Genomic DNA, 25248 nt, shown 5'->3' with positions numbered 1-25248 from the left:
ATGATGCTGGCCAAGAAATCACATGCTTTAAACCCTGAAATACCTCCTAATATTTACTTATAAATACAGTAACCCCCCTAACCCTGCAGATGCCCCGTGGCTCATCCGGTTGCCTAACTCAGAACTCAGATGACACTTCAGTATTCAGAATCAACACATTTTGTACTTTTCTGCTTATTCACTACATCGAACAAAATATGTATGTTTGTTACATCGAATAAAATATATCTTTGCTCCTACAAAGATTAGCTTCAGCAAATTCAAATACAGTTATACTTGTTGTTGAATTCTGTGTTATATTTCTATCGACACTTCCTCAGTGGAGGTTAGCCTCTGACATCTCACAACAATGGTCAGTTAGGCTCTGGTGTTTAAATGATGCTAGTCCTAACTACTAGCATGCTAGTTAGTACTAAGGGACCCAAAGTGTGCCAAAAAAAATATCACCAGCATCTTCACACCATCACCAGCCTGAACTGTTGATACAATGGAGCATGGATCCATATTTTCATAATGTTTACAGCAAACTCTGACCCTAACATCTGAATGTTTTGGCAGAAATCGAGACTCATCACACCAGAATATCAAATTGTAGCCTCAGTTTCATATTGTTCAGCTGACGCTCAGTATGCCTCATGTGAAAGGTTAAGCATTGTTTTACAGTTTGGGAATTTTAGGTCCCATTTTGGGTCTGTAAAAATCTGGATACCCAATAACTTCTTGAACTCTTCATATTTTCGCCTTGGACACAACTTTGTGTAAATGAAGTGAATAGAACAGTTGGTAGTGTTTAGTAATTAAATAAGGTAGGCAAAAATAAGAGTGTTTACCTTTCAGTGTTTACCTTTACTAAGGCAGTCAAGGCTTCGTTGTTGTGTACATGCATGATCTGGTCAAAAAATATGAATCTCAGATTTGTTGTTTAGCCATGAGTTCTGTGATGTAGAGGCATTAAGGGGGCATGTAGTGGCCGATAAGTACTATTGCAGCGATTCTTCGCTACACATTTTCACCCAGGAAGCAAGAGTAAACAAAGATCAGGTATCGAATGGGACTACATCTACAGTGTCAGTGTACTGGTCCAGCGTTTGCTTACATCAGTGTAGCAAGAAGAGAGGCCTCAGGCAACTGGAAGCAACGATATGCTGCAAAGCTTTAGGCACATCAGAATAAGAAGAACCCAATCTCAAAGATTTACTAGACAAAGAACTCAAATGTTTATGATTTCGGGTACTCTTGGTTTCATTGCTAGATATTTTTATTTATTTTGCATGGCGCACTTTTATTTTTCTAACAAATTTTCTAAGGTAAAAATAATATAAGGTGATAAAGTACCGTTACAGAAGCAGTGGATTTTCTTTCAAATGTTTTAGGTCAAATAAATCTAAATGAAGTAGTAATGCTCTAATACAGCAGCATTATATGATGCAATGTTATAATGAATTAAGCACAACAGAAAAACACAGTTTCAGCCCGACAGGTTCCACTATTACAAACAATTACTTCATCTACATATATTATGATACCGTCCTTCTCACTATCCTATCAAAGTTCACAATTAGTGAATACGACTAGTTTATATCTGAACACTAGGACAATTAATCTCACACATGATGTTGTATAAAATTAAAGGATTTTATTGGCCTGAAAAAGTCAAATAGGATTCGACACATTAATATGACAACAAATTTAAAGCATTTTTCTTCAGCAGTGACATAGGCCCTCAACACACAGCCGAAATGTTTGCATCCTATCCACAGACGACCTGCGTGCTGGCAGCAGTCGAGGTGGCGGGCTGCTATTACTGCCTGATCTTCAGCTCACGATGCATCTGGCACCAAACGCACGGGTAACACCAGCACACTTTACAGCAGTCATCACAGAACGAGCCCTGCAGGATGGAGGAGAAGAAGCAGAAAGAGAGGATGAAGCAGCAGGAGTTACGGGGTCTCTGCAGGATTTCAGCTTCTTCACCTTACAATATAAAGCACTTTCAGGCCACTGCTGTTGTGATTTGGCGCTATATAAAAACAAATATTATTGTGCTGTCGTGGTTGCCACTGTGTAGGTACGGCACTGATTATTCTGAACTCAAACCAACATGAATAGTAACAGAAACATGCAGAGGAGGTTTTCCTGTGATTTCCAGACAGTAAATTTCACATCACAACATTCAACATTCATCTGTTTTTACTAACAATAAAGACGTAAATTAATGACGGCAGTCTCTTTCTCCTTATCTGCTAAAAGCTCCACTATATTCACTAACTATCAGCTTTTTGATGCTGGCAGGAACCTGCCACAGCTAACTGTTACAACAGGCTGGCGTCAGCACTGAGAGTAACATGTCCTTTAAAAATGCTGTGTGGAGCTGGTAACCAAATATCTGAGAGTTGCAGCCACATGTGCAGGTTCCTTCCCACATTTTATGCAATGAAGTTCATTTTAGAACCACATCTGAAATACACACATTCAATAATAAAGACCGATCTCAGGACTTTTACTATATTCTGAAAATATCATAACTTATTACTCCAAGCAGAAACCTCCAGGACTTTTAGGAAGTCTTAAAACTGCACCTCCTCCAGTGACCTCATCTATCTTTTAAATGTAGTTTGTAACAGTGTCCTCCATCTGAAAGCAGTCTTACAACAATGTTGTGGCGCTCTCTGATGGACCCACGGAGTAAGCAGGACACCACACCACAAACATCCAGCAGTGGCAGTGCGCAGCACCATCCATGTTTACTGGCTGCATCACACTGCATGCAGGGGAAACACCAAAAGCCACAGCAACCTTTGACGAGAAACACGTACAGAGTTATTATATATAAAATGTCCACGTTTCATATATAATAACTATGTTTTAAATCACAATGCAAACAACATAGATTTTTACTAACGCTGCCGTTTCAATCTGTTTTATAAAGACATGGAGAGTTCATTGTTTAGCACTTCTCCTTCTCCGTGCTGTCAGTTTGTCTGTTTCTTGCGCATCTTCCTCGTCTCATGTCTACATCATGTTTTGCGTGGCTCATTGTACATTATGAAAGTTTCAGTGGCTATTTCTTCATATTTTGACTGCATGCTTTTGTTCCAGTTTCCAGTCAGTCAAATTGTCCTTTAATGCTCCTCTGTGAGAGTACCAAGGAAGCAGGGCAGCATTTCTTCTTTTGCTTGTCTACCTGCAGAAACACCTCCACCACAGCATTTATGTGTGTGGCATTATGAATGTTAACGCTAGTGGATTTTACAAGAAGTTTTCTAATGTCTCATGAATGTGATCACATCAAATGAAAAATCTTGTATCTTTTGTTTTATTGTCTTTGATTTAAAAAAGTCACTTTGGGGAAAAAATTGATATGTTGTTTAAATCTTTTAATGTTCTTTCTTTTCTTTTTTTTCAAACGTTTTACCTGTTTGTGAAAAAGGAAAGAAGATCTTAAAACATACATACAGAGATAGAATAATCCATTAAAAAAAACATGTTGAAGAGCACAGTTACGCATGTCCCTGTGTGACACTGTGACATGAAGGTCTCCACTGAGTTTGATCCACTTTAAATTTTGCACTGGTGTACCATTGTGATGTTTTTGGTATCCTCCAGGGGGAGCTATTTCAGCTTTCCCCGAGTGAAACCACAAAGAGACCAGATTAGATCAGTTTTAACATTTAAATTCCTGTTCCCATTAAAGCAACTTAAACTTTGTTGCTCTATAATACTACTACCTGGACATTCTGGTGAGATAGTCTCATTGCTTGAAGAAATTCTTGAATATTTACTGACTTTAGACTCTCTGCTAAATGATTGCAAAGAAAGCCTGAAGCAAAGTCTAAGGAGACGGTTGATGCACTAATCGCTGCTGTTTGCAGAAATAGGTCGGTTGACTTACAGGTCTCCATATCAACACAACATTCACAAAGGCCGGTGGTCCACTGCCCAGCACTGGCAGTTGTCATCATCTGGGTGGGCTGCTGTCGGACAGCCATGGCTGGAGGAGATAAATCGCAAATACAGATACAGATAACAGGATCTTTAGCTTCATGTAAAGCACTATGAAGACCTGTCTGATAAAGTCTATGTGGTGTTTATAACCTTATAATAACTGAATAAGCTGCCAATGAAATACAGATGTTAGTATGTGTTTTATACTTTAAGAGTGCAACTGAACAATAGATACGTCACTATGCAGAACTTAATGGCCACATGAGCATTTTGAGAAAGCTGTGACTGTGATTTTGCAGTATATAAATAAAACTCAATTGAAGTTTTTGACTATTTAAAAATGCATTTTGCAGTAATAAAACCTGCTGTAATTGTGCACGTAGGTCTGAACTTTGATGCCAAAATTCAAATTCATGGCCGATCACTTCAGAAATAGCCAGAGCAGGTGAAGTAACCTCAGGCCTCTCCACAAGATGGCGTGGAGAGGCCTGATGTGACTTGCTTAAAAACACAACTCACGCAAACTGAAAGCAGCATTTTGAAAATGATACAGCATTTTGAGGAAGCCAGAAATGTAAAATGCTATATCAAAATTATATAACATATTAAATACCAGAATAACACTGTTTCAAACACAGAAAGTAAAACCGATGTAAGCTGTCACTTCTACAGTGATGGATATTTTTATTTAGCATCCAGCCTAAGTGACATGCATCATTAAGTCCGCTTATTTTGTTACTGCAGTTGAAGTATAATAATAACAATAATAATATTAATAATTTATTCATCATTGCAGCTGCACGTCTTCCTGATAACACTAATACCAAAGTCTCATGAGTTCAAAGATTACTGACTCTTTTAAGCTGCTCGTTAGTATAAAATATCTGTCCTACCTTTTCTGCAGATCTCTGAGCTCTGTGTGGGAACAACTTAGTATCTAACTACAAATCAGGGAGTGAAAGAGGAATTGAAGCCTTTGAGCCTTTAATTTCAGCCTGAACAGAAACACATGGAAGACCAAAGTCAGGGGTTAAAAGTGGGACTGCGTGTTTTTGTTGTTTGTTTTGTTTTGTTTTTGCCACCACAAAGGAATGACGGCTGGCATCTAGCTAACCCTACTGAGGAGGAGCGAGGATAAAGGGAGTGATGTTTTTTAAGTGTCAGGTACATAGTGGCTGTGGTTTCATGCTCAGAGTGAAGTCACGTCAACTGAGATTCAGCAGAGATTCTTTTGAATTGTAGCTGAAGTTCCTTAAATTCATTCAATGAATTCCACCTTCATACCATGTAGAAAAAAGATGGCATAAACAGTTTACTGGCAGTGTAGAGGATGGAAATCAGCCAGGACAACTCATGAAACATCTGCTCACATCAGGTATAATTCAGGTGTTTACATCCTCAAAGAGCAGCAGGTCAGCTGATCACAGCCTGCAAATCTACTCGAGCTCTCAGTACAGATTAATGTGAGTTATGATTTTTTTTTCCCCCACACTGATCGATTAAAACCAGTTTTCCCCACCTGCTAAATCCACCAAACCCCTGACTGTACACATTTTTCTGTTCAGAGGCAAAGTCCTCTAAACTGGAGGCAACAGAAAATACAAATATACTTTTAATTTTCCTTCTTCCCCTTTATCAGATTCAAGCTGAGAAAATTAGAATAAAAAAAATAGACTAAAGTTTTTATTCCTATCTACTGATATTATTTATCATTATGTTGATAAAGCACAAAGTTCAGTTAGCTTTTCACCAAAAAAATAGAAACATCCTCCAAAGAGCTACTCTTTACAGTACTTCAACTTCTACTGGAGTATTTTTTTTTAACAGTAGTATTTGTACTTCTATTTAAGTACACAATGTCAGACCGAGTCCTTCGAAGGCCGTGAAGATGTGCGACTGTTTAATTGAAGGGTCCTGTTGTCTAGCAATGAAAACAGCAGCAGCTATGTCCTTGGTGGATGACTGATATAGAGAATTTGGAAAGTCCTAGCCATTTTGCTGTGACTTAATCGGCCTGAAATTGCAGCCTTCGAAGGATACAACCCCTGAATTTGGACACCGCCATGGTCCCCCAGTCCCTTTGCCTTTTCACAATTTTGTTTTCGAGCTACTACAAGTAGCAGCCGTGTTCACAAAACTGGATCTCCGTAACGCCTATCACCTGGTTCTGATACGAGAGGGGGGGACAGTGGAAAGATTTAACACCCATCAGGGCCACTTCGAGTACTTGGTCAAGCCCTTTAGCATCACCAATTCCCCAACCGTGGCCCAAGCCTTTTTGTCCCATATCCCATATCCTACTCGGTGAGACGCATCATGGATGTCAGACATTGTGGGAGGGCTCTTCAGTATCTGGTGCACTGAGAGGTGTATGTCCAGTAGAGCATTCCTGGATCCCTCAGTCGGTAGTTCTGGATAAGACCATGCTCTGGGACTTCTATCATAGTCATCCACATAAACCCGGAGGGTCCCCGGGAGGCTCCTTTTAAGGCGGGGTTACTGTGTATGTGTTCACTTACCTTGCAAGGCCAGGATCCTCCGGGGATGTCCACCCTCTCCCTGAGGCACCTGAAGCAATCAAGCACCTGTGAATCATCTGGCAATCAGCAGACTACTATTTAAGCTGGGACCTAACCTTCAGTCTTCACTTGAGTGTGGTCTGTCTGCAGTAGTATTCGCCTCGCTTGTCTGTAAGTCTTATTCCCTGTTATCATGACAAAGATTTCCAATGTATCCTTTCCTCTGTTTAAGACGGCCCACCCTGTGAGCCCCTGTGAGAGAGTGTTTTGCATGGTGGAGAGAGGAGAGTCTTTTTTGGAAAACGCTAAAGATCAGAAAAACAAAATTGCTGCCTAAGAACTGCTGAAAGACTTATAATAGCACAATGTTCCCTCACTGTAAGTAAACTAACTAAACTTGCACTTCTGAGTCCTGCGTTTGAGTCTGTTCAGTCAAACCTTGACACAGATTACCATATTCTGATTTAATAATTAATTGTTCAATAAAATATTCAACTGAATTATTTTACAAACTACCGTTTGCCATCTTTTTATAGTTTAGACTACTATTAAGGCTATTTACATACACTCCATGTTCTAGTGCAGGGGTGGGCATTTCCAGGCCCCGAGGGCCGGTGTCCTGCAGGTTTTAGATCTCACTTTGGGTCAATACACCGGAATCACATGATTAGTTCGTTACCAGGCCTCTGGAGAACTGCAGGAGCTAATTTAGCCATTTAAATCAGCTGTGTTGGTTCAAGGACACATCTAAAACCTGCAGGGATACTGGAGTTGTTCACCCCTGTTCTAGTGTTTTAATTTTTCAATATCTGTGGTGTTTTGGCTTTGTTTTTTACATTTCAAAATAGATGATTTAAAAAGACGTCCAGTTTAATAGCTTACTGCATCTTTTTCACTTCCTGTTAATTGTTGCATCGGGGAAAAATATTTTTATTTCATACTAAACCAATATTTTAAAAAAAACACAGAACATCAGCCTGGGAACTGAAAACAGAAAGTGCGATTTTTGGGACAGCAAACAGATTTCATTTCTGCTGAGAAACACACAGCAAAAGGAAAACTATAAATAAGGAATAATTATCAGAAGCTTTGTGATAATGTAAGCGAATGTTTCTGTGAGCTCTTCTATCCAACGTGAAGCTTATGGAAACCCATACACCAAAAAACCCAATAACTCTAAAATCTGTGAAATTGATATAACAATAATGGAAAGGGAACACAAAGAGGCATACACTAACGTGAAAACGCTGTAAAAGGAAGTTTGACAATACGCTCTTGCCCACATAGCCACATTAAATGTCACCAAGTTTTAACAACAGTCCTTGTCATGTTTCCAAAGGAGTCCGGTGACACACAAACAGGTAGGCCTGCAAAAAAATCTCACTTTAATTCTTTCACATAATACATTTAAGTTTCATTCCCTGACTATACTGACACGCGTTTAGATCTTGCAGTGATAAATAAGTTTTAAATGAAACTTTTCTTTGGTGAGCTGGTCCTTCTTCAACAAATCTTTTCTTTTGCTACGTAACTGAGAAATAGAGACGACTGGTGGAGGAATATCATGTGGCTCTCTTTGTCTTCGTATGTTTGATTTCTTTCCAGGCATAATGCCAGACAGCAACAGGTCACAACACATCTGCCGGCCTTGGGCAGTAATATTAAGTAAGAGTAATTTGAAACATTTTTGCACATCTGCAGCTGCTGCATGGTGTCATTTATGACTAAAAATATCACTGCCTTCCTTCAGATTGTACCTTGGTGATTTTCGATATCATATTCATTGCTCAAGGGGTAGTTGGTAAGTGAGAGATGAATCTACTGATGTTTGAATTTAATTTATATGCTGGAAACAAAGTTTGAAAAATCAAATAATCAAAGGTGTTTAATAAAGACACTCATCTTTATTCTTGTGCCCTGTAGGATTGGTGTACAGCACCGACTGTCCGAGGCAGCCCTTCATCCCCGTCTATATGTGTTTTTTCATACTCGTACCCATCTTGTTGGCACTGAGCTGGTGCTACAACTGTTGCAACATCGTTCTGTGCTCTGTGGCCATCATCTTCTATGTTTGCTGGTTCATCACAGGTGAGCTTTGAGAGCTGAATCCAGTTTCTTAACAGCAAAAGTCAGCTATTTTAGAAATATTACAGACAGCCTGCACAAGCAAAGCAGATTTTTTTTTTTGTTTTGTTTTATTTCCCAACCAAGTTAGATGAGTAGCAGAGCAAAAGAGTAGCTGATGTTGCAAATCTAAAATAAAAACTAGAGCTAATAATACGATTGTTAAGGAACCATCTATCAGTGCATGTGGGGAAAATAAGATTAACCTCCTGAGAGCCAGAAAAACATATTTTTAGATTTTTGAAGGTAATGTAAGTATTGTGTTTGAAAGAAACATGTTCCATCGTTTTTTTATTATTATTTATTTGTTCCTTATCTTTAGACGTGTGATGCATCAGGTCTTGTTTGATCACAGAAGGGTGTAACGTAACGATATATTGCAGCACACCAGCCTGTTAAATCAATGATCTGTCCGTGGTCTTACAGACCGAGGCAGCCTTGTTGCATTCTGTTTAAAAGAGTTCAGGCTTTCTAGAGAGCCTAATCTTCAAGAATCTGCTTAAACCAGTAAATTCATATCTTAGGTAGCCTGAGGTAGCAATGCTCTGACCACACATATGCTGAAGAATGGTTTCAGTTTTAATGATACCTTCAGAAATGAGCGCCTCCCTCTGGTTTGTGTGCTCTGAATTTTTATTTCCTAAAACCTGGTTGTCTGTTTTCTGTGAGATGTAATCAGAGGACCACATGTTTGTGGCGGCTGTGTTGTTTTCATGTTTCGTGCTATGTAAATTTAAAAAAAAAAAAAAAAAAAATTGAAGGTAATTTCAGTACAGTTGAAACTGAACTGATAAAGACAGTTTCTGCAATAGAATCATGACAGCTGTGGCCATGAAATGTGGAAGCTGCAAAGTCCATGTGCTCTGTTAGCACAACCCGCACAAATGTGGTATCAACAGAAAGTCCTGAATGTCCCCATGATAGTACAGTAGTACTCATATTGATTGCATGAATGGATACGTGACATAGAGGTTTCAGACTCGTGTCTCTGACAAAGAGTAAAAATTAATTGTTGAGTCTTATAGTATTGTTTCCCTTTGTTTTATGGAAGTGTAAGACATGCTTATTCAAAAGAAATTTAAAGAGGAGCTATTTCCTTATTTTATTTCAAGTACGTGAAAACTTCAGCTCTGCACAGATCCGTTGACTGACATTTAATAACTGGTTCACTGATTTAAAAGTTAAAATAGATCATTCACAACAGAGAAATAAAGAGGGGTTTTCAGCCCCTCTCATGGGGCCAGAAATGGATTTGTGCAGCTTTAAACACCAAAGCAAAAAATAATGAGTTGGCACATTTGAGAAGCTGTTAATGTTGTGGAGCAAATTGATTTTCTCGTGGCATGAGAATTAATGCATTACAGCACTATTTTCTTACTGAGCAAGCACCTCTGAGTCTCTTTTGTTTAATATTTCTCCAGGTAATGTGATGATCTACTCCATTTACGAACCGAACTACAATAAAAACACAACAAAAGCCGATCCATACTGCAACAAGACGCTCTACCTGTTTGCATTTTGGAGCACCAACCTGACCTACATCCTGTTAGGTGTGCTCCTCTTGTCCTATTGCTGTCGTAAGCAACGAGAGGCTGATGATAACACTCGGAGTCTGCTGCGGGGATGAAAAGAAAACTAACAAATAAAAAATGAAGCTTTGAACATGTTGGAATTTGGCTTTGATATGTGTCTTATATATGTTTAGAGCTTTTAATAACACAACACACTTTTTTCTTTTCAGAGAAATGTCACAATTTCCAGGTAAAATACAAAGTTTAGTGGAAAATGTTTAATCTTTTTTTTTTTTTTTTTTTCACGGCAGATTTCTGTTATCTAAACATTTGACTGGATGTTTTTAATAATATATATAATGTTAGGCAAAATAATGAACAAGAATATTTAAAACAGCTCAAAACAGAATATTTATTGGATAGAGCTGTTTAGTCAGAGGGTAAATTGGTTGTGTATCAAAATGCTTGTTTACTTTCTGAATGTTCATGTGCAAAAGTCTTTAGCCACCCATCGTTTCTTCATATTTTGCTTCCAAGCAACCAGAGTTTTTTTTGTTTGTTTTTTTTGTTTGTGTTTTTTTTTTAAAGTGGTCTTGAGCAGTAGAGTCGTGGCCAAATGCTGCTTCAGTTTTTATGATGGCAATTTGCATATACTCTCGAATGTTATGAAGAGTGATTAGATGAATTGCAAAATTCATCTCTGCCATGAAAATGAACTTGATCCCAAAAAACCCACTTCCACTGCATTTCATCGCTGGCATAAAAGTAGACCGCTTCAATAATCTTCTCAGTAGCACAGGAAAGAAGGTTGATGAGCACAAGGCTGGAGATCATTATGTCATGCTGATTGAGTTGGAATAGTACACTGGATGTGTTAAAAGGGGATGCTTGAAATCATTCTTCTTATTCATCATTGCGTTGCATAAAAAGAGCTTGACAGGCAAGGAGGTTGTTGCAACTGAGATTTCACCTAAATTAACCTTTTGTCGGATCATCAAGAACTTTTAGGAAACAGGTTTAATTGTTGTGAAAAAGGCTTCAGGTCACCCAAGAAAGTCCAGCAAGCACCAGGATCGTCAGCTATGGGATCAGTGCCACCAGTGCAGCGGCGGCTCAGGAGTGGCAGCAGGCAGGTGAGAGTGCATCTGCACACATCTCGGCATTATTGAAGCAGTGTGAGATCAGTTTGACAGAGAACAGAACAGAAGGCAGGAACATCCAAAGAAGAGCTTTGAATGTCCTTCAAAATGTCTGGAGATCTATTCCTGAAGATTTCTTACAGAAATGACAAGAAAGTTTGTCATATTTGTGATTAAGGATTAAACGCAGTCACAGCAAATATGGACTTCCAAGCTTGTAACTGTAGAAACACTTTTTTCTTTATATACTGCATTTCCATCATGTGTCTGTGAAGGTTCTCAGTCATCCAGGTCATCGTAGTCAAAGGAGCTTGCAAAGAAAAGCGTCTGCACTTCTTTAAGTTGCTTGAAGACGTTTCACCTCTCATCCAAGAAGCTTCTTCAGTTCTAAGGTCAAATGGTGGAGAGTCCCAGATATAAACCTAGTGGGAGTAACCCCCCACAAAGGGACAAAAGGACCCCCTGATGATCCTCTAATCGCCTGAGCCAAGGTGTGAAACTGGGTGTGGGTCCCAATCAGTTTACGACACCAGAGTTGGTGTCGTAAACCCCCGCCTCTGTTCAAAGATGGTCGCTCACAGTGGACATAGATGGCTTCTTTCACTCCTCTTTCAAACCATCCAGAGGAGTGAAAGAAGCCATCTATGTCCACTGTGAGCGACCATCTTTGAACAGAGGCGGGGGTTTACGACACCAACTCTCTGCCATCTATAATCCAGTTTTGAGATCCCTTCCCAGACGCCTTAACGCCCACTCACATCCTGGGCCATCTGACCTCAGAAATTCGCATGATAAGGCGGGGCCAGGTTTCACAATGAGCTCACCTGAAACTCTGGCTGATTGGGACCCACACCCAGTTTCACACCTTGGCTCAGGCAATTAGAGGATCATCAGGGGGTCCTTTTGTCCCTCTGTGGGGGGAAACTCCCACTAGGTTTATATCTGGGACTCTCCACCATTTGACCTTAGAACTGAAGAAGCTTCTCGGATGAGAGGTGAAACGTCTTCAAGTAACTTAAAGAAGTCCAGACGCTTTTCTTTGCAAGCTCCTTTGACCATTTCCATCATATGATTGTACAGTTAAAAATCACTCCACCTATTTCCAAAATATAAAGAAATCAGGGGTTGCTCTAAGTTTTTGCACAGTATTGTATTCTAAAGAAATCCCTCTGAAACAGTCTTCATTTAGAAGTTTCCAATCCATGGTGGGTTTGTTTTGTTTCATAATGAGAAAATAATATTGTGGAAAAAAGCCTACTGTATTTTTTTATTTTTAGTCCAGTGCATTTTTACACTGAAACATGGATCAGCACAACCACGTCAGACTGAGAACTGAAAACAGGAATTATGCATTTTGAAAAAACTCAAATCTCATGCGGCTAAAACAAACACAAAAACACCTCAGAGAAGAGTCATTAAAAATGAGAGGAAAACAAAAACAGGCTTTTTGTTTTATAAAGTTCAGGCTGTTTCACATGTGCCCAGGGAAAGTTACCAGAGAAGGTGCAGAAGCTGAATAAACTTGTTTAATGTAAATGTTTTCTGTATATATCATGACGGGAAGCTTAAGGAGGCTGTCCATCATAACTGTAGCTTTTTCACTTCCACTCCTGAATCACCTAAAATGCTTTCAGTTTTTTAGACCTGCGTACTTTATCTCAGAAAATCCCAGCACTTCATCCTCTTTTTGCAAATATGAGAATAAAGAAGCAAAAAGTACAAAAATGAGTTGTGAAATTGTTTTTCAAAGATGTTGACAGAAAATATACCCTGAAATACCTCATAATCCAATCTTAATAACAAAATATATTACACAGTAAGACAGCTAGTGTGGAAGCCCAATTTAAAAAAAACTCACTGTGACAATCTCTGAAGATGGGGGATGTGAAATGGTTGTAATTCTTAAACTAAATCCTACAAAGTTTTTGTGAAACCCCTTAAAGCTAAAAATCTGTACTTCAGTCAAATATTGATTGTTTGATTTACAAACACTATGGTGGTGTACAGAGGCAAAACTACAAAAATGGTGTCCTAAACATTATGGATGGCACTGTATCTCAGGTTTTCCTACTTTGATCACCAGTTTATTCGGTAGACATGTTCAACTTTTCATTAATACAAATATGCAATCGTTCGATCACTTCAGCCACTCTGTGCATTTCAGCATGTTGTCGTGGTCAAGCTGATCTACAGAATTTCAAATCTGGCATCAGAATGGAGAAGAAAAGTAATTTAAGGGACTTTGAATGCTTTTTACTGCTAAATGGGCTGGTGTCACAGTCTGGCACAGGCAGAGTGTATAGAGTGACGAAGAGGACCCAAAATGCAGACACGAATGGACGTGGAATAAAACTTGAATGTTAACATAAAGCGAGCCGTTTATTAAGGCAGGTAAAATATTACAAAACAAAACTGATGAAGATGAAGCTAAACGATAATCTAAACTGTGGAAACTAAAGATAAACTTAAAAAAAATCAAAACATGAAACCCGACATGGACACAAAGGTACCTGGACCCTGGAAACATAGCAGAAAGGACAACAGACGACCTGACAATGAGCAAAAAGAAACACACAGACTAAATACACACAAGGGTGATTAGGGGAAGTGGAAACACATGGGGAAACTGCTAACACTAAGCTGACATTACGAGACGAAGGAAGCAAAGCAGACTACACTGACACAGGACACAGACCTTCAAAATAAAACCGGAAACATGAGACGCAGACATGGCAATACGAACTTGACAACATAAGACACGCAGCATGAAACACATAAAGGGTGAGGGAAACACAAAGGGAATCTGATAAACAAATGAACTTAGCTAACCTAAAAAACATAAACATCAACATAAATAAACTAAAACTTAAAACGCTGGGTCAACAGACCCATTAACGTGACAACTGGTCTGAGTCTTTTTTTTTTTTTTTTTTTAAATGCTCATCTACTGAGATTTTCACACATCTCTATGGTCAGATGGACAGAAAATATCCTGTGAGCAGCAGTTTTCTAGGTGAAAATGACTCGTTTATGCCAGGAGAATGCCTTCCTTTGAGCTGATAGGAAGGCAGAAGTAATTCAAACAACCGCTTGTTAACAACCACGCTATGTAGAAGAGCATCTCTGAACACACGACATGTCAAACCTTGAAGCAGTGGAAGCAAAAATTGAGGCTACAAAATTGAATTGTCAAATGGTCTAATGTGTCGCGATTTCTGCTGCAACATTTGGAAGATATGTTCAAAATTTGACATAAACAAGATGAAAGCACTGATACACCCTGCCTTATATTAACAGTTAATGTTAGTGGTTGTGGTTTAATGATGTGGGGGATATTGGCACAATTTGGGTCACTTAGTACTAATGAGCATCATTTAAAAGCCACAGCCTACCTGAGTGTTGTTGCTGATCATGTCCCTTTATGGTCACAGTGGTCCCATCTTCTGATGACTGTTTTCAGCAGGATGACAAACCATGTTTTGCAAAGTTCATGGGATCATCTCAAACTGGTTTCTTGAACATGACAATGAGTTTGTTGTATTCAAATGGCCTCCACAATCACCAGATCTCATTACTATAAAACAGCTTCAGGATGTGATAGAAAAAAATATTTCATCATGAATGAGCAACTGAAAAATCTGCAGCAACTGTGTGATGTTAATATGGACCAAAATCACTGAAGACCAGCACTTTGTTCGATTTGCTGCCTTCGCACTAAAGTGGCATCTGTGACAGCGTGGTTGATATATGAAGGCCATTGCAAGCTTTTCAGGAGGTCATCATGTAGGACAACAGTCCCTCACAATCATGTGTCATGTTGCTGCTGGTGATAAATGTCATATTTGTTTTATGGTCTCTAAGATCTTTATGTTGTACAGCACTTCAGTGTACCAGGGAAAGTAATGGATAGTCGAGACTAAAATTACCCCCAAACTGTGTTTATTATGTATCTTTTAACACAGAAACTTTATAATTTACATAGAAAATACAAAAGTAATATGTTAATATCGTATGTTTAAAATGTAACTCCTTCTCACAACCATATTGTAATATGAAAAAAATTCTGCAGGATATTGTTTATAATATTTTCACTCTTTATGCAATGTTACATTTTCTAAAGAGTCAAGGCTGTCAGTTTGATTGGTGGTTTAGGCCACGATGTCAGCATGATTTGCGAGAAATGACATCCAGTGCTTTTGAATGAACGGGCTTAAAGAGGAGGGTGAAGCTGGAGGGGCTCAAATGGCCATTGCCCTCTGTGTCCACTTTTCCCATCAACACGTAGTTACGGCCTGGACAAGAGACAATGAAGAAATACCAGAGCAAGTTGTTATCATTTACATCAGAGCAGCTTGTGATTTTTAAAGGGAAACATTTAAAGGAACAACACTGAAAATGAACAATTCCTGTTAAATAACATTATACCAATCCAGAACTCTGTTTTACTCCTATTCTTTATGTAGTGGTTATTTATTTACAATAATCCCAGAGGCACCAATGATATATGCTGCAATATGACGCCTCTATATGGTTTTATTATCTACATTATTGCCTTTAATCGCTGACTTTTATTGGTTAAATACAAAATCATATCATCTGCATACAGTTTGACGTTGAACTGGATTTTAGCACTGGTAGTACCCTAAACATAGAAAGCCATCATTAAGAAATTCCAGTTTGTACACAGTATTTACAGACGTTTGACACCCTGCTCTAACTGTATTATGTGGCAATATTTCTGTAAGATGGAGAGCAAGAAAACTGTCTCATTTTTTACCTTTGATTAGCCCTGGGCATTTCTTGCAGGTAGAAGTCAGTGTGACTGTTTTGGCGGGTCCTGATTTGGTGACGGTGAGGCTTCCTGTCTTATACGCCTTGATCAGTGACACCTCGATGGTTGCTGAGCCCCTTGGACCAGGATCTATAAACGTAACCTTACCCGTAATCACTAAAATAAAGAAAAAAGAAAGATGTGGTCACTAAGGGAAACAATTTAAGATTTTTTAAAAGTTATCATTGCAAGGTGTTTAGACTTCTTTAAACTTTGGTCAAACATTTAAGACTTTCTGAGTGATTATCTGAGGAATCTGCTTATGAGTGAAATATCCATTGCTAAAAAGCCACCCTAAAGTGGTCGCTACTAATTTGAAGATTGGTGGTTTGACCTCTGGGTGCCCCAGTCTTCATGCCAAAGACTGGGAAAGACACTAACCATAAGTTGCTCTCAGATGCATTCGTCTGAGTATAAATGTGTCTAAATGTTAGAAAGCACTTAGTTGTAGAGTGGGCTAGAATCACAAAAAAGGCATGTTTCAATGGGGAGAAAATGTGTAGAACCAAGTGACATTTTGTAGGTGTAAAGGTGTGAAAATAGATGGAGAGGAGTTCTGCAAAGCCCAGACTGCAGCTTGTTTTGTAGCTCACCAAAGTCATGAGGGCAGAAGCTGGTTTGGAGGGTTCCAGTCCGCTTACAGGGTTGTGTACACAGTGGGTTCAGTGGTAAAGCTGTAGGAAAAACAACAAACACTTTCTAGTACAAGTAAACACAAATACATACATGGGGGTAAAAAGCAGGTTAAAAATTCAACACTCATTTTATTGTACTTACGTTTCTTGCTCACATCGGGTTTCTTGGTCACTGCTTTGGTTACTCCTGGTTGAGATGATGCTGTGGGTTTCATCTTAGGTTTGACTGTTGGTTTAACTCCTGCCTTAGTGGTTGGCTTCACTGGTTTCACTTTGGGTTTTATACTGGGCTTAGGTGTGGGTTTAACCTTGACTCTTGGTTTAAGAGTTGGTTTAATGACCTTGGGTTTAGGTGTAGGTTTGGGCTTTGGTGTAGGTTTAACTCCAGGTTTAGGTTTAGGCTTTAGTGTTGGTTTAATTTCAGGTTTAGGTTTAGGCTTAGGTGTAGGTTTAGGTTTAGATGTGGGTTTGATGTTAGTAGTAGTGGGTCTGTTTAGTGGAGGTTTCTTTACTAGCGGTGGCCTTCCTGGTTGCCTTTTGGGTGGTTTGGGGGTGGGTTTGGGCTTGGGGCTTGGTCTGAGTTTGGGAACTGGTTTGGGAATGGGTTTGGGCTTGGGGCTTGGTCTGAGTTTGGGAACTGGTTTGGGAATGGGTTTGGGCTTGGGGCTTGGTCTGAGTTTGGGAACTGGTTTGGGGGTTGGTTTGGTGGGTATTTTTGTCGTGGAGGTTATCTGAGGTCTGTGGATAAAGTCTCCTCCTGCAGTGGGTGTGCGGGACCCACGAGGCACGCTGGAGTAGTGGGCCATGAATCCATCTGAGGTCACGCTGAGGTCAGACACAAACTGGAGAAGCAGCTCGTTCCCATTTGTCACTATAGTGCTATGAAAGGAACAGGGAAAGTAGAAAGAAAGGATAAAGCGACAGACACGTGGAAGAAACGGGACGTGACAGTATAAACACGTCAGCAAAGCTCTGCTGTAAGGTATGTATACATGTATTTAGCTTAATTCAAAGTAGCTTATATCTGAACAGTATCTCACCCTGGTGGCTTGTCTCCGCAGAATTTCCCTATCCTCCTCGAGTCATCCGTTTCTCCCCCATTAAATAAGGCCACATAGTCATAACGACAATACATGTCAGGCTCCAGATCCAGTTTCTCAAACTGTACCTCAATCACCTGGAAAATAGGTGGAAACAGAAAGCTATGAAAGTCTTGGCAGGGCATGGCGCTAGCACATGTTTACTTCTGACTAATTTTCATGAGCCGTGTACAGTGCAGCCATCAGGAGGTGGTGGTGGAGTTCTGAAACACAGAGGTGCATTTACTCCCTCTCTTGCCCTTGCTTCCTTCCCTCCTTCTTTTAGTTCAATCTCTTGGCACACATTATCACGCCTGCAGGGACTCAAAGAGGTCTTTCATTTTAACTTCGGCACAAGGCCGCTGTCACACTCACACACGATAACTGCATTAAGTATTATACAAGGAAAGTACATTTCCTTGTGATGGGCCCCTTTACTGCCATTTATTTCCAACACAAGGCATTTAACATACTCAACTGCACATGCAGTCAATTGAAATTTGATTTTGACTAATATTTGGTGCACGTAAATTATAGAAATACAAATTAAAATGATACCTCAGCACCCGTGCATATTTTCTAATTGTATATTTCACAAAGATTTAAGCCCAGTTCTTGTTAACAATCATGTGCAAATTTTTTTGTTTTGAGGTTATTGCATTCCTGGTGCATTGTCAGCTTCACTGGTTATGTAGATTAGATCCACAAGAATCTATTTGTTCTTTGATTGGAAATATTGGCTATATTATTCGTTTTTATAGAGTTAACTATAAAAGTATTTTAAAGTGTTGAAGATACAGAAAACACCTTTGGATTTTATTATTAAACTGACTGAAGCACCCACTGACAGAGTATTTATAAATCATTCAATCTAAACTATTTGACTGGGCACTTTCCTGCGTGAGTAGGTAATACATGTTTGGTGTTTGCTAACAATTAGGTGCTTTTAGCTCCCAGATACAACATTTTAACCCTTGGAAAATAAACCCTATGAGGTGGATTAATTACTCTCTTTTTTTACGCTAGTTGGAAGGCTATGTACAGCGTATATTCCTTAGCATTTGTTCCTCAGTGCAACATCATGCTGTCAAATTTTTCCACCGGGAAAATTTATGCTAGCTAGCCTAGCTAGTGAACCAGTCCTACACGTGTCCTTATTTCCGCTGGATGTTACTTTCCACTTATGTCACTTCGTTTTCTAATTTGTGTTCTTGTCAATAACTATCTGTAGACGGCCTAATTTGTGGTATTTAACTTACAAGTTCGGAATAGCCACAAAAATCAACATATTTTACAGTCTTTTCAAATGCATATGAATGTGAAGAATGCCACTTTTAGGCATGGCTGTAGAAAATGTCAGAATTCAAATTAATATGTTAATTAGGGTGACATAACCAAAAGAGATATGTGGGCCATGTGGGGAACAGTAGATATCTGACTTTTTTTTTTCAACATGTTGATGCTTCATTCTAGATATATGTACAGCAGGTAAAATAAGTATTGAACACATCAGCAGTTTTCTAAGTAAATATTATTCTAAAGGTGCTATTGACATGAAATTGACCCGATGTCGGTAACAACCTATCAAATCCACACATGCAAAGAAATCAAACCATAGTCCATGAATTAAGTTATGTGTAATAATGACAAAGAGAAAAAGTATTGAACGCATGAAGAAAAGGAGGTACAAAAAGTAAAGACACCAGCTGAAATCTTCAGTAATCAGAAAGCAATCCTTCCACTTATTGCAAATTAATATCAGGTGGTTCAGTCCAAATAAAAAGGTGTCTCGTTACCAAGGTGTCAACAAGAAACATCTAATGAAGGGTAAAACCAATGAGCTTTCTTAAGACCGTCGCAGCCTTATTATGCAAAACATACCGATGGCATTGGTTACAGAAGAATTTCTAAACTACTGAAGGTTCCAGTGAAGTTTGGAGGTGGCAACATCCTGATGTAGGGCTGTTTTTCAGCATATGGCGCGGGCACCCTTCACATACCTGATAAAAATCTAACAGGATGATGAAGACGACACGAGGGTTTGACATCTCAGCAAGACGATGAGCCCAACACATCCAAGGAAACTCAGCTGGTTTCACAGATTAAAATAAAGCTGGTAGAATGACCCAGCCAACCACCTGACCTGAATCTAATGAAAATCTATGGAAAGCTCTGATGCTCAGAGTTCATAAGGGTGTCTTCAGGATTTGAAGACTGTTGGTGTGGAAAAATGAGCCAAAATCATGCCTGAGCAATGCATGCGATTATAGTTTCTCCATAAAGGAGGCGTCTTGAAGGTTTCATCAAAGGCTTTTGTATGAAGCATTAAATACATTTCAGTAAGCGTTTTTGATTTTTTTTTCTGTGTCATTTCTCATTATTACATATAACTTAATATTTGGATATCTGCGGTTTAATTTCTTTGCGTGTGTCAATAGCACCTTTAAAAATATATTTACCTAGAAAACTGGTGACGCGTTCAATTACTGCTATCTAATTTTAAATTTAAGAATAATGGCAAATTACAGTATAAATAACGGTAAAAAATACGGTAAAATGGTAAAAATATTCACTTAAACATGTCACAATAATTTGACAGATAAACTAATATTAAGGCACTGATATGCTATAAATAAATAAAATGATAAATTCAGCTTTCTTTAATATAAGCGAGCAGGTCTTTAATGCTACGCGATCATTAGGAATCTAATAATAATAACAGAAATTCTGATGTGAACCGCTCTCAATCTGTATGAAGTGTAGTGTGATCAGCTTACATTGCTCGGCTCTACGGAGATGTGCCACGAGCAGCTGATGCCTGCTGGGTAATTGGAGTTGGGCCAGTTGGGCGTCTTTACGGAGCCCTGTGATTTGGTCAGTCGTCCTCCACAGAACTGGTTCTCTGTGGAAATATGAAAAAGAAGATGGAGTTAAAAATAAGAGTGTGCTACAATATGTTAAGGTGAGACAAAAGCCAGGTGATACAATAAAAGCATGGGGCTGCCCTGTGTTTGCAGGAGAATAACAAAACTGCGTCCTGGAGCCCCAGTAAAATATTTGCAGGATTACTTGTCCTCACCTTCCATATGTGGCTTCCCTGCATTGAAAGAAGCCAGAAATCCTCTTCCACCAGTGGCTTCATCCGTCACCATCTCCAGCATCATGGTGTTGGAGGTGGAGATGAGGGCACCGGGCCTGAAGGTCCCGCAGAATCGACCTAACTTCTGCACTAGGCGAGAGTGACCGTTGTAGACGTCCAGGTAGTCATAGCGGCAGATGGGGTCAGCCTCTAAGTCAAAGAGGCGGAAAGACAGCATGACCACATGATCCTCGGGGACCTGGAGGGGACAACAGACTCAGTATGACCCACACACAGGAACAACCTGGTTTTTTGTTATGTAAGGCAGATTATTTCTTCAACATTGATACTGCTTGTGTTACTCTGAAAACAGCAAGAAAATGCTGAAAGTGAAGCATATCAATGATGAGTAAAAACTACAGATGTGTTTTTGAAGGAAATAGATCCAGAAGAAAATAGATTACCAAAATAAAATAACCAGATTTGAAAATGTCCTTTCATTGAAAATGATCATCTATGCAACTGTTATTCACAACCCCGACCTCGTATTTGTATTATTTTGACTCTGACTTCTTTTATTTTGTTTCATGTGGTTTGATGTTATATCTGAATTTGTAACATTGTAATAATGTGGCCTGTTGGCCAAATCTGAAAAGTAGATGTTATCCTCGAGGGACCTGCTGATTAAATAAAAATAAATAATATATTTCACAGTTAAAATGACAAAAAAAAAAAAAGGAATAGCATAGGTGTTACTTGAATTATCAACACAAAAGGGAACACTGCAGTGTTTGTTTTTTCTGCTCCCCAAAAAGTCCCATTTCACTATTTCCTGTTTCCTCCCCTCACCCCCAACCAGTCACAGCAGATGGCTGCTCCTCCTTGAGCCTTGTCCTGCCGGAGGTTTTTTTCCTGTTTAAAGGGAGTTTTTCCTTCCCACTGTTGCCAAATGCTTGCTCATAGGGCAGTGGTGTCGAACTGCAGGTTTTAGATAACACACAGGGTCAACACACCTGAATCAAATGATTAGTTCATTACCAGACATCTGGACAACTTCAAGACATGTTGAGGAGGAAATTTAGTCATTTAAATCAGCTGTGTTGGATCAAGGACACATCTAAAACCTGCAGGACACCGGCCCCGAGGCCTGGAGATCAACACCGCTGTCATAGGGGGTCGTCTGATCGTTGGGGTTTTCTCCGTGCTGCTTTACTTTACTACAGAAAGCTCCTTGAGCCTTGGAGCCATTTAAATAAAACTGAATTGAATTGCAGTAAATGGAATGGAGTTCTTGAAACATGTTTATTTACATGTGGATGAACCAACAGTTGTCAGGACTCACAGAGGAACTGTAAATTAATGTTTTGCTTCTTGTTTCTGTGCTGTTGAAGCACTTTCTAACAGTCTGGCTCCCCCTGTAGCTATGAGGAGATGGTACGGTCCAGTTTGGGCCAAGCTGGTTTATAGTAGAATGATGAAGGCAACTTAATATGAGCCTGTTGTTGGTGGTTTGATCATTTTTGGGGCGGCTGTGGCTCAGGAGGCAGCACAGATTGTATACTGATCTGAGAGCACTGTAGTCAACCTGACCTTGGTTTCATTAAATGTTTTTCTATTTTTTTCTAAATCACATTTTCTAGTGCCACACAGCAATCACATCCTTTTGGCACTACAATGATTTGGCTTCAGTTCAAAACATTTAGTCATCTACATAGGTGCTACCACTGTTTCGCTATCCCCGTGTCCCAGACTGAAACATCACAGCTGCTTTCAGTGACTCACAGTGATGTACCAGGTGCATTTGCTGTTGGGTTTGTACAAGCTGGGAAAACCTTCACTGGCCACGATGCCGGAGTCTATGACCAGGTGGCCTCCACAGTGGAAGACTGGCCTGAAAGAGAAAGAGAAAAAGAAATCCTGCCCTTCACTTCATGCGCTGTGGGCTTCAGGAAATGCTGCTTTTGCTTATGCAGCTATACTGAAGAGCATTGAGGCAAAAACCTGCACACACACACACGTTTAGATGTGAAAAACACAGTCTTTCTCTGTTCTCCAAGGCTGGGAAAGTTCCCAGTAAACTCTCATGGTATGTTTTTTTTTTTTCATAGAAGTTGGCCAAACCAAGCCAGGACTGTTAATACACAGTATATGTGTTATCGCCACACTCTGACTGCACCGCAAGAAAACTGTACGCGTTCGCTTTGCAAACACCGCCGCACAGCAGCCCAATCACACACGGTTTGGTGGCACACACACCCACTCTTTCGCACTCGGATAAACACACATCAAAGCAGCGCCAGCTTCAACTTTTAATTTTGCCGTGCGGGCCAGGCCCAGACTCGTTAATTTAGATGTTGGCTGATCTGGCATCTGGTTTTCCTCCAGAAACTCTGCAGCTGGAAATTAGGTTTAAATTTTACTCCGTAGCAGCCAGTGAGGCAAAATTTACAATCCCTTACATTACAGAGCTGTTTTTCTGTCTCTCAAGTTCTCCAGGCATGCATGGTGTGTCTCTTGTGGTACTCTAAGGCCACACTTGGCCAAAATATTCCAGTTTTGGAGTCCCCTCCCTTCTGACCCTCAGGAGCTTAGCAGGCCACAGGCATTTGTTTGTCTCTCATGTTCAATTTACACCTTGTTTGTGTGGAACTCTGCACAAACAAAGAATTTCAGGAAGATTTACTTCTCAGCTGCAACAAGAAAAACAAACTATATGACACGAGAGCACTGCTGCTGGTACATCTACCCAGATTTAATCACAATAAATTACAGCACGCTGTCATTATGTGTCCGCCTGCCTGTCTGTGTGTTTATGGGATGCCGACCACATCTTTCTAACGCTACACCCTTCTATTTCTACCGAGCTTTCGGTAATCACAATACTGCGACCAGGAGAGGAAACAGTCTCACACATGCACAGTAGTTAATCCAGACTGATGTGGGCTTGAAAATTGCTTGCCACATGTGCACATACTGAAAAGATAATTGGTTCACAAAGGGCACATTGACAGCTCATACATACAGAATAACTTTGCTGCGCACACCTTACCTTGCGTTAGTGTCATTAGTCTGAGCATCAGTCCATCCCAAGGACAAAATGACAAGAAGGCACATGGGGGTCCACACCCTGTCCTCCATCCTGCTGTCCTCCCGGATTGGGAAAGACGAGAGTGCAGAAGGGAAAGAAGGAGGGAGAAGCAGCGCAGAGGCGTGGAGAGGGGTAAGGTTTTGGGAAGGGGAGGGGAGGCAGGGAGAGGAGGGGAAGTGATGGTTGGATGGTGGGGTGTTACGGAGGGAAGGCGAAGAAAGGCAAGGGTGCGTGAATGAAGTTGGTTAATGCAGGTGACTAGCAGTAAAAAGTGTTGTTTACACTGATTCACAGCCAGAGTGGATCTGTACAGTGTGCTTGTGTTGCTCATTAACAGGTAGACTAATGAAGTATATGCAGAAGGTAAGTTTCTGTAGGCGTGTGCTTACAGAAGGCCTGTGTTGCAGCATGTATAATGACCACTTCACAGCGCTGCCGGCTACAAGCCGTGCTTTTGTTCGCCATCTTCATCTGGAACCATCAGGTTTACATGTTGGACTTTTAGTCAAGAATTCAGCTCGACCGAAATGCTGCAGTGGGACGTTAAAACAACTGTGAATAAACCTCAATGGGCTGTAAAGGATTCCCAAAATTCCTCCATAACCATGTGAGAGACTGATAAAGAAATGAAAAGTTGGTTGTACAAGCTCGTGAAATGCGGACTAGCAAAGGACCGTGATGTTTGCAGATGACTCCGTGATCTGTAGCAAGAGTGGAAAGCAGGTGGAGGACAACCTGGAGAGATGGAGGTGTGCACTGGAGAAGCAAGGCAGATTACATGTGTGTGAATGAGAGGGAGACAGGTGGAAAGGTGAACATGCAAGTAATAGATGTAGTATGTAGGATGTATTGCAGTGTTTGAATCTCAATATAATGGTAGTCCCTCTTTGGGCTCACACATTAGCATGCAAATTTAGCATTTACTTCTGTACTGCTGCGATCTCACAGCTGCCAGCGTGGATCCTGACTGCTGTTTCTAAAGATCATGGGCACACAAGCACAATTTAGGTGACGGTTCATTAAAAAGATTAAATTCTTTCCACAGAATTAACCTCGCCTCACAAAACGATCCAGTGTAAGCACAGGAAAGCTTAAAAAAACTGCAGGAACCAGAATAAAAATCATACAGGGCTCGTAAAAGCAATAATTAAAAACGTGAGTTATGCTGAACTCTACAGTAAAATGTTTTATTACAACAGTAAGACTCATTTTTATTGTTGCATAATAAAAGATGGAGCATCTTCAGCTGTGTTATTAATACCAGCCGGTCTGCCAGCAGACCCACGCACATTACAATC

The 25248-nt window shown here is 39.9% G+C and overlaps 3 protein-coding genes across 5 annotated transcripts; 1 reads left to right on the top strand and 2 right to left on the bottom strand.

Annotated features, from left to right (window-relative positions):
• Positions 1–1616: 1616 nt before the first annotated feature.
• LOC102297789 (cornifelin homolog B) lies at positions 1617–6591 on the bottom strand. Of its 2 annotated transcripts, none has more exons than XR_006054562.1 (4): positions 4839–5566; positions 3893–3991; positions 2651–2796; positions 1617–1891 (listed from the first exon to the last, which is right to left on the bottom strand). XR_006054562.1 is itself a non-coding variant. In XM_005925814.3 (4 exons), the coding sequence occupies exons 2-4, from the start codon at positions 3987–3989 to the stop codon at positions 1802–1804; spliced, it is 333 nt and encodes a 110-aa protein (XP_005925876.1). In that variant the 5' UTR covers positions 3990–3991; positions 6465–6591; the 3' UTR covers positions 1617–1801. The 2 variants fall into 2 exon arrangements, 1 of the variants encoding a protein (XP_005925876.1); XM_005925814.3 differs by lacking the exon at positions 4839–5566 and adding an exon at positions 6465–6591.
• On the top strand, positions 6539–10254 carry LOC121814773 (transmembrane protein 272-like). Of its 2 annotated transcripts, XM_042222251.1 has the most exons (6): positions 6601–6635; positions 7804–7825; positions 8070–8129; positions 8215–8265; positions 8388–8552; positions 10010–10254. In XM_042222251.1, exons 3-6 carry the CDS (start codon positions 8075–8077, stop codon positions 10213–10215), a joined length of 477 nt encoding a protein of 158 aa, XP_042078185.1. In that variant the 5' UTR covers positions 6601–6635; positions 7804–7825; positions 8070–8074; the 3' UTR covers positions 10216–10254. The 2 variants fall into 2 exon arrangements, with proteins under 2 accessions (XP_042078184.1, XP_042078185.1); XM_042222250.1 differs by lacking the exon at positions 7804–7825 and having other exon boundaries at positions 6539–6635.
• A 3970-nt stretch (positions 10255–14224) lies between these two features.
• pcolceb (procollagen C-endopeptidase enhancer b) lies at positions 14225–24116 on the bottom strand. The gene is made up of 9 exons (XM_005925817.3): positions 23912–24116; positions 22645–22753; positions 20863–21121; positions 20561–20685; positions 17745–17881; positions 16847–17583; positions 16663–16743; positions 16016–16186; positions 14225–15530 (listed from the first exon to the last, which is right to left on the bottom strand). Exons 1-9 carry the CDS (start codon positions 23998–24000, stop codon positions 15400–15402), a joined length of 1839 nt encoding a protein of 612 aa, XP_005925879.1. The 5' UTR covers positions 24001–24116; the 3' UTR covers positions 14225–15399.
• Between the last annotated feature and the right edge of the window lie 1132 nt (positions 24117–25248).

Source organism: Haplochromis burtoni, unplaced genomic scaffold, assembly GCF_018398535.1.
Source record: "Haplochromis burtoni strain Fernald_Lab_line unplaced genomic scaffold, NCSU_Asbu1 Contig_82, whole genome shotgun sequence".
Lineage (NCBI taxonomy): Eukaryota > Metazoa > Chordata > Actinopteri > Cichliformes > Cichlidae > Haplochromis > Haplochromis burtoni.
Note: the sequence above shows the minus strand (reverse complement) of the source record. Positions and strands in the feature narration are given on the sequence as shown.